The sequence below is a fragment of the Tachypleus tridentatus genome, chromosome 12 (genome assembly GCF_004210375.1).
Source record: "Tachypleus tridentatus isolate NWPU-2018 chromosome 12, ASM421037v1, whole genome shotgun sequence".
In the NCBI taxonomy this organism is placed as follows: domain Eukaryota; kingdom Metazoa; phylum Arthropoda; class Merostomata; order Xiphosura; family Limulidae; genus Tachypleus; species Tachypleus tridentatus.
Genome location: NC_134836.1, coordinates 114,997,960 through 115,007,228, shown reverse-complemented (window position 1 = coordinate 115,007,228; position 9,269 = coordinate 114,997,960). Strand labels below are relative to the sequence as shown.

At 32.6% G+C, this 9,269-nt stretch overlaps 1 protein-coding gene across 1 annotated transcript in view; it reads left to right on the top strand.

The window, feature by feature from the left end:
* Positions 1–2,142: 2,142 nt before the first annotated feature.
* The window catches only part of LOC143234417 (rap1 GTPase-GDP dissociation stimulator 1-B-like), a 29,796-nt gene continuing 22,669 nt past the window's right edge, over positions 2,143–9,269 (top strand). Inside the window, exon 1 of the mRNA XM_076471782.1 lies at positions 2,143–2,491. Within this exon, the coding sequence (XP_076327897.1) occupies positions 2,488–2,491 (4 nt within the window). The 5' untranslated portion in view covers positions 2,143–2,487. The remainder of the gene's footprint in view (positions 2,492–9,269) is intronic.

Sequence of the window (9,269 nt, the reverse complement as noted above, 5' to 3'; positions counted from 1 at the left end):
TAGCCGTCCCTAATTTAGTAGTGTACGACTAGAGGGAAAGCAGCTAGTCAACACCACCCACCACCAACTCTTGGGCTACTCTTTTACCAACGAATAGTGGGATTGACTGTCACATTATAATACCCCACGGATGAAAGGGCGAGCATGTTTGGTGCGACGGAGATTCGAATCCGCAACCCTCAGATTAGAGTCGAACGCCTTAGCCCACCTGGCCATGCTGGGCCTGGAAGAATTTAATTAGTGTTTAGCGTTTAGAGATCCACACACAATAAGGCTTTTATATGTATAACAAAGGCCCGGCTTGGCCAGGTGGGTTAAGGCGTTCGACTCGTAATCTGAGGGTTGCAGATTGGAATCCCTGTCGCACCAAACATGCTCGCTCTTTCAGCCGTGGGGGCGTTATAATGTGACAGTCAATCCACTATTCGTTAGTAAAAGAGTAGCCCAAAAGTTGGCGGTGGGCGGTGATGACTACCTGCCTTCCCTCTAGTCTTACACTACTAAATTAGGGACGGCTAGCGCAGATAGCCCTTGTGTAGCTTTGAGCGAATTTCAAAACAAACCAAACCTTTACTCAAGTTTATTGAAGTCAACATATGATGGTATTCCAGCATGACCCTCGCTAGTACAGCGGTATGTCTTTGGATTTACAACGCACAATCAGGCGTTCGATTCCCCTTGGTGGGCTCAGCAGATAGCCCAATGTGGCTTTGCTATAAAAAAAAAACACACACACGCAACAACACCCTGTTTACAGCATATATAATTTTACAGATTTGTTTAACTGCGGAGACCTGAAGACATAAACAACTTGTAGTAAACCAAATTCTCGAAAAAACAATTCTTCGCATATAATAGTTCCTCATCAATAAGTTAAGTTGAAAAACCGTTTTGCACGTGGTTACATTGAAATCGAATAAAACTTAGGAACATTTATTCAAAATCTAGAGTATTTTGCCGTTGGATTAAAACCCAATAATCTAAAACCTATAGTAGGTTTATTAATGTGTTAAAGTGGTAGAAGATTTATAAGCGAGTTGTATAGAACTCGTAGTAAATTTCCTACTATGTTGAATAGAAATGTTTATTACTGTGTTGGATATAAATGATATTTGAGTAAGGAAGCAAATTATGCTAATAAAATAAAAAAAACGTTGGCAATCAACGACTTACAACCATAATCAGATGGTTTATTTTGGGGGTAGCATACTACAAGATATGAGAAAGACAGGCCAATGTTCTGTCGAAACATGTAATATGTTCCTAAAAGAAAATAAAAAATATATAATTTCTATGCTTATAAATAGTTATTTGCCAACTTATTATAACTTAAAACTGATAACTAGTGTATTTATACACAATATTTAGTATATACTTTAATTTAAATTAAACACTGTGTTTATGCTGTAAACTTATCCAAATTAGTGTTACAATTAAGAAAATATTCTGTTCATTCAACTTAACGAGTCAACAAACAGACCGCCTTTTTTTAAATAACCACGTAATCGACAAATACAAATAACAATCATTATTTTAACATGCCACATATAATTATTTTACACGCCTATACGTCTATCATATAATGTAAATATCTGGTTTTAGTTATAAAATATGTGAGTTTTTTTATATCCAGATCTAGTGGCGGATTTAAGGTTGTGTAGGCTCAGGGACTACCAATTTTGTGAGCTCTCCATGTAATTTTACATATAATAAAATTATCAATGTGCCGCAAATAAGAGCCCTGGGGCTGAGCCCACTATCGCCACTACCTAAATTCTCTACTGTCTAGATCTAGTTTATTTCCATTAGGTAAATTATCCCATTCGCTACCCGATTTATTTCAATGTACAAAATATTTGCATTTCATAGATGTGTCTGAAAATTTCTTTTTATACTATTAAATTCTTTGTGTCTTTTACTGAACGTGGTTATTATTTGAAATGCTGTAGCTAAATATTTTTAAAAATTATTTTGTTCTATAAAATAGTTCAACGTGTTTGCAAAACGTGACACTTAAACATTGAAATATTATCAACATCAAAATACGTAGTATTACCAGTATCATTACAACGGCTTTCACAATTCCATTAAACAAAAACATCCATATATAAATACAACTGGTATACAAAATTATTATAACTGGTGTCATTGTAAAACAGATAGATTCTGTTATATGTATATATAAATACAGCTGATGCACAAATTTGCAGAATTATGGCAAAATTAATAGAACTGGTGTCACTGTAAAAACATGATTTTGTTTTAGTTTATAGCGTTTCTTAAAGCTGTTAGGAACGTAGAATTCACGTAAGATCGTAAACTGGAAATTCGAACTAAACATACGGCGATATTGATGGTTTAACATTTTCAATGGATAGTGTTATTCCTTCCGTCACTGAAGAGCTCTTTGATTAGAAGAAATTGCTTGTGAAGCGTAGGATTTTTACATTAAAATTGCATTAGAAATTTTTTTGGTTTGTGTACACTATGGGTACGTACTTATGAAACAGCATTTTAAGTTAATCTTGACAAAATAGGTGTTAATCAAACTCAAACTATTAGTATTACTAATGCTAGTATTGTGTTAAGCCTTTTACAGTTTTAGTTTTAATAAAAGTTAACTTGAGACTTTAAACTGGCTTAAGGTTAAATCTTTTTAAATTTTAATATGGCTTTTCCTTTGGTTTAGAAATAGCGAGTAATATTAGTCATTTGTTATAGGTTAGCTCTATAGTTTAACCAAGTTTTAGTTGTGTTTATTGATTTAATTTTTCAGGCTTTGGTTTAACCTCGGACATTTGTGAACAGTAAAGTGTATTGTAAATTTACAGTAGCCTAAATTTCTATATATTAAAGTATGTAAGTAAAATTTAAAAATGAGGAAACTGAGTCAAGCAGTTTAGTTTTAACATCGAGACCAGTCCTTACCCACCCAAATAGAGTATAGGCCTTGTTTCCCTTCACCCAGTGGTTCTAGTATTAGTACAATAGGTGTATCAGTGTCCGTACACAAATTATCTCAACATGGCTAAGATCAAAATAATAGTACATTAATACTGTGTGTGTTACAGTTTACAGACGGTACTCTACTTTAATTTCTAAACATTATTATATAATAGTATGGTTGTGGTTCTAATCTAACTTATATAAAAGCCAGTGTGTGTTACTTTGTGTCAGTCTTGATTTCTCGAAATAGGAGGAGTCATAAAAGCCAAAATGTGCTTATCAGAACAGGATAATTCAATTACTGTCAGCCCATTACAGTTTTATTCATGGGTGTGCAAGGGGGCCATGATGGGGTGCCATGAAAGCTTAGAAGTGTAGTGAGTATTGGTAAAACAAACCTAAAATAAAGATGTAATAAGTGATCACCTAGCCTAGGGCTAGATGTATAAAATGTATCACAAAAGTATAAATACAGTTTGGTTTTAAATTTAAATAATTTCTGAATTTCTGCTGTATCATCAACATTTTATATAAAAACAAACCTTTTTGTTTAACATAGACTAAATTAAGAAATCAACAAGTATTTTTTTCTGTTTTGTTGTTTATACATTTCATTTAATACATTCAGTACATAGACTAACAATAGTGTTATACTTTTGTTGCTAAGCAACATGACACAAAAGCCACTGGCATTTCTGCACATTAGAAGCTGTTAATCTAACTGATTTTTATCAATAAATAATATATAAATATACCATGAATTCATTTCGTAAATAATCTTAGTTTTGATTGGCTCACCATGGAATTTAATGACACTTAAATGGCTCGACTGCACTTTTCTGTCTCTGTTGGACAGGACTGATTTTGTAAAATTTATTTATTTTGGTTAACTATGAAATGGGAGGTTCAGCTATACTATGGGGTGAGGGTGGCACTACTAGCCCCATCATTTTTTACAGGCTATATGTTATTATATTATAATTTATAGGTATGCAGCATTTAAAAACTTTTAGTTTTAAAGTATAGCCATTTGTGAGATGTCGATTGTAAAGAACAAAGTTTTTACTTGTGATAAAAGTTTGGTTTGGTGAAATATCATAGTAGCTGTAAATGGATAACTTTGTATGCTATAATGTTACCAATGTATAGCAGATTGGAATTTGTTTGTATAGTTAGTACTTTATATAGGGACGGGAAAAAAATTATTCAAGATTTTCTTCTCCGTAGGTCGTTAGAAGCTAGATATGAAGAGCTACCTGACATAGTCTGTCTTTGGCTTTTCAACAATTCAGAACAAACCAGTGAATAACTAAAATCAAAATATTTTTGTTTTCATCCACCATCTTACTTTAGTGGGCCTAGCACCTGCCTAGTTCTGTTAGTAACTGTAATTTAATTACCATCTGATAGAGCCACATTCTCTGATTACCTATTTTGTTATTATTATGTACAAAATTTAAAACAGCATTATTCTAGTGTAAACACTGTTATTACCTACGATGTTAGCTTTTGTGCAGAGATTTGGCATTGCTTTAAAAAGCTTAAGTACAGGATGAAGTAGATGCTGCCAGTCAACAGTACATAAACAGTAATTAACTGTAATATGTAGAATAGTCAATGCTTTGTACACCATTCATTTGGTGTGTTTAGGAAAGGAACCCGTGCGAATGATGATTTACAGCTCTCCAGAACATCCCAAAGTTGAAACCTGACAAATAGCCAAAACAGATTTTTTTTGGTTCATCTTTCTTCAGTGGGTTTAGCACCTACCAAGTTCTATCAGTAACTATAATTTTACCATTTGATAGAGCAAAACACTTTTTACTGTCTTTGACAACCTGTTTTCTTGTCAATCTATGCAAGATTTATAAAGAATAAAATACACTCTATATCCTAGTGACCTATGTATGTCATATCAAATATTTTTTTATACTTAGCAATATATTTCTTTACTAATATATTTATACTTGGAAGTTAACATTTGCATTGAGATAACGTAGTAACTACATAGAAGTTTCTAAGTTTGGTGGTTTAAAATAAAAATAACTAATATTTTGTAAATATGGTAAGTATAAGAGTGACTCGTAATGAAAGGTATATGTGGTACATATATTTATATTATAACACTGGTACATCAAGACTGCTCCATCACCCAAACATAAGGTACATAGTTTTTATTATTGAATTCAATATTTACTTCATCCATATGTTCTTACAGAATTCCATATGGAAGGTTTATACTGTTTATCATTGAACTCAGTATTTACTTCATTCAAATGTTCTTACAGACTTCCATGTGGAAGGTTTATAGTTTTTATTATTGAATTCAATATTTACTTCATCCATATGTTCTTACAGAATTCCATATGGAAAGTTTATACTGTTTATCATTGAACTCAGTATTTACTTTATTCAAATGTTCTTACAGACTTCCATGTGGAAGGTTTATACTGTTTATCATTGAACTCAATATTTACTTCATCCATATGTTCTTACAGACTTCCATGTGGAAGGTTTATACTGTTTATCATTGAACTCAGTATTTACTTCATCCATATGTTCTTACAGACTTCCATGTGGAAGGTTTATACTGTTTATCATTGAACTCAATATTTACTTCATCCATATGTTCTTACAGACTTCCATGTGGAAGGTTTATACTGTTTATCATTGAACTCAGTATTTACTTCATCCATATGTTCTTACAGACTTCCATGTGGAAGGTTTATACTGTTTATCATTGAACTCAATATTTACTTCATCCATATGTTCTTACAGACTTCCATGTGGAAGGTTTATACTGTTTATCATTGAACTCATTATTTACTTCATTCAAATGTTCTTACAGACTTCCATGTGGAAGGTTTATACTGTTTATCATTGAACTCAATATTTACTTCATCCATATGTTCTTACAGACTTCCATGTGGAAGGTTTATACTGTTTATCATTGAACTCAGTATTTACTTCATCCATATGTTCTTACAGACTTCCATGTGGAAGGTTTATACTGTTTATCATTGAACTCAATATTTACTTCATCCATATGTTCTTACAGACTTCCATGTGGAAGGTTTATACTGTTTATCATTGAACTCATTATTTACTTCATTCAAATGTTCTTACAGACTTCCATGTGGAAGGTTTATACTGTTTATCATTGAACTCAATATTTACTTCATCCATATGTTCTTACAGAATTCCATATGGAAAGTTTATACTGTTTATCATTGAACTCAGTATTTACTTCATTCAAATGTTCTTACAGACTTCCATGTGGAAGGTTTATACTGTTTATCATTGAGCTCATTATTTACTTCATCCAAATGTTCTTACAGACTTCCATATGGAAGGTTTATACTGTTTATCATTGAATTCAATATTTACTTCATCCAAATGTTCTTACAGACTTCCATATGGAAGGTTTATACTGTTTATCATTGAATTCAATATTTACTTCATCCAAATGTTCTTACAGACTTCCATATGGAAGGTTTATACTGTTTATCATTGAATTCAATATTTACTTCATCCAAATGTTCTTACAGACTTCCATATGGAAGGTTTATAGTTTTTACCATTGAGCTCATTATTTACTTCATCCAAATGTTCTAACAGACTTCCATATGGAAGGTTTATACTGTTTATCATTGAACTCAATATTTACTTCATCCAAATGTTCTTACAGACTTCCATATGGAAGGTTTATACTGTTTATCATTGAATTCATTATTTACTTCATCCAAATGTTCTTACAGACTTCCATATGGAAGGTTTATAGTTTTTACCATTGAGCTCATTATTTACTTCATCCAAATGTTCTTACAGACTTCCATGTGGAAGGTTTGTAGTTTTTACCATTGAGCTCAGTATTTACTTCATCCAAATGTTCTTACAGATTTCCATGTGGAAGGTTTGTAGTTTTTACCATTGAGCTCAGTATTTACTTCATCCAAATGTTCTTACAGACTTCCATGTGGAAGGTTTGTAGTTTTTACCATTGAGCTCAGTATTTACTTCATCCAAATGTTCTTACAGATTTCCATGTGGAAGGTTTGTAGTTTTTACCATTGAGCTCAGTATTTACTTCATCCAAATGTTCTTACAGACTCCATGTGGAAGGTTTGTAGTTTTTACCATTGAGCTCAGTATTTACTTCATCCAAATGTTCTTACAGATTTCCATGTGGAAGGTTTGTAGTTTTTACCATTGAGCTCAGTATTTACTTCATCCAAATGTTCTTACAGACTTCCATGTGGAAGGTTTGTAGTTTTTACCATTGAGCTCAGTATTTACTTCATCCAAATGTTCTTACAGATTTCCATGTGGAAGGTTTGTAGTTTTTACCATTGAGCTCATTATTTACTTCATCCAAATGTTCTAACAGACTTCCATGTGGAAGGTTTGTAATTTTTACCATTGAGCTCAGTATTTACTTCATCCAAATGTTCTTACAGACTTCCATGTGGAAGGTTTGTAGTTTTTACCATTGAGCTCATTATTTACTTCATCCAAATGTTCTAACAGACTTCCATATGGAAGGTTTATACTGTTTATCATTGAATTCAATATTTACTTCATCCAAATGTTCTTACAGACTTCCATATGGAAGGTTTGTAGTTTTTACCATTGAGCTCAGTATTTACTTCATCCAAATGTTCTTACAGACTTCCATGTGGAAGGTTTGTAGTTTTTACCATTGTGCTCATTATTTACTTCATCCAAATGTTCTTACAAACTTCCATGTGGAAGGTTTGTAGTTTTTACCATTGTGCTCATTACTTACTTCATCCAAATGTTCTAACAGACTTCCATGTGGAAGGTTTATAGTTTTTACCATTGTGCTCATTATTTACTTCATCCAAATGTTCTTACAAACTTCCATGTGGAAGGTTTGTAGTTTTTACCATTGAGCTCATTATTTACTTCATCCAAATGTTCTTACAGACATCCATGTGGAAGGTTTGTAGTTTTTACCATTGTGCTCATTATTTACTTCATCCAAATGTTCTTACAAACTTCCATGTGGAAGGTTTGTAGTTTTTACCATTGTGCTCATTGCTTACTTCATCCAAATGTTCTAACAGACTTCCATGTGGAAGGTTTATAGTTTTTACCATTGTGCTCATTATTTACTTCATCCAAATGTTCTTACAGACATCCATGTGGAAGGTTTGTAGTTTTTACCATTGAGCTCATTATGTACTTCATCCAAATGTTCTTACAGACATCCATGTGGAAGGTTTGTAGTTTTTACCATTGTGCTCATTATTTACTTCATCCAAATGTTCTTACAGACATCCATGTGGAAGGTTTGTAGTTTTACCATTGTGCTCATTATTTACTTCATCCAAATGTTCTTACAAACTTCCATGTGGAAGGTTTGTAGTTTTTACCATTGAGCTCATTATTTACTTCATCCAAATGTTCTTACAGACTTCCATGTGGAAGGTTTGTAATTTTTACCATTGTGCTCATTATTTACTTCATCCAAATGTTCTTACAAACTTCCATGTGGAAGGTTTGTAGTTTTTACCATTGAGCTCATTATTTACTTCATCCAAATGTTCTTACAAACTTCCATGTGGAAGGTTTGTAGTTTTTACCATTGTGCTCATTATTTACTTCATCCAAATGTTCTTACAAACTTCCATGTGGAAGGTTTGTAGTTTTTACCATTGAGCTCATTATTTACTTCATCCAAATGTTCTAACAGACTTCCATGTGGAAGGTTTGTAGTTTTTACCATTGTGCTCATTATTTACTTCATCCAAATGTTCTTACAAACTTCCATGTGGAAGGTTTGTAGTTTTTACCATTGAGCTCATTATTTACTTCATCCAAATGTTCTTACAGACTTCCATGTGGAAGGTTTGTAGTTTTTACCATTGTGCTCATTATTTACTTCATCCAAATGTTCTTACAAACTTCCATGTGGAAGGTTTGTAGTTTTTACCATTGTGCTCATTACTTACTTCATCCAAATGTTCTAACAGACTTCCATGTGGAAGGTTTATAGTTTTTACCATTGTGCTCATTATTTACTTCATCCAAATGTTCTTACAGACATCCATGTGGAAGGTTTGTAGTTTTTACCATTGAGCTCATTATTTACTTCATCCAAATGTTCTTACAGACATCCATGTGGAAGGTTTGTAGTTTTTACCATTGTGCTCATTATTTACTTCATCCAAATGTTCTTACAGACATCCATGTGGAAGGTTTGTAGTTTTTACCATTGTGCTCATTATTTACTTCATCCAAATGTTCTTACAAACTTCCATGTGGAAGGTTTATACTGTTTATCATTGTGCTCATTATTT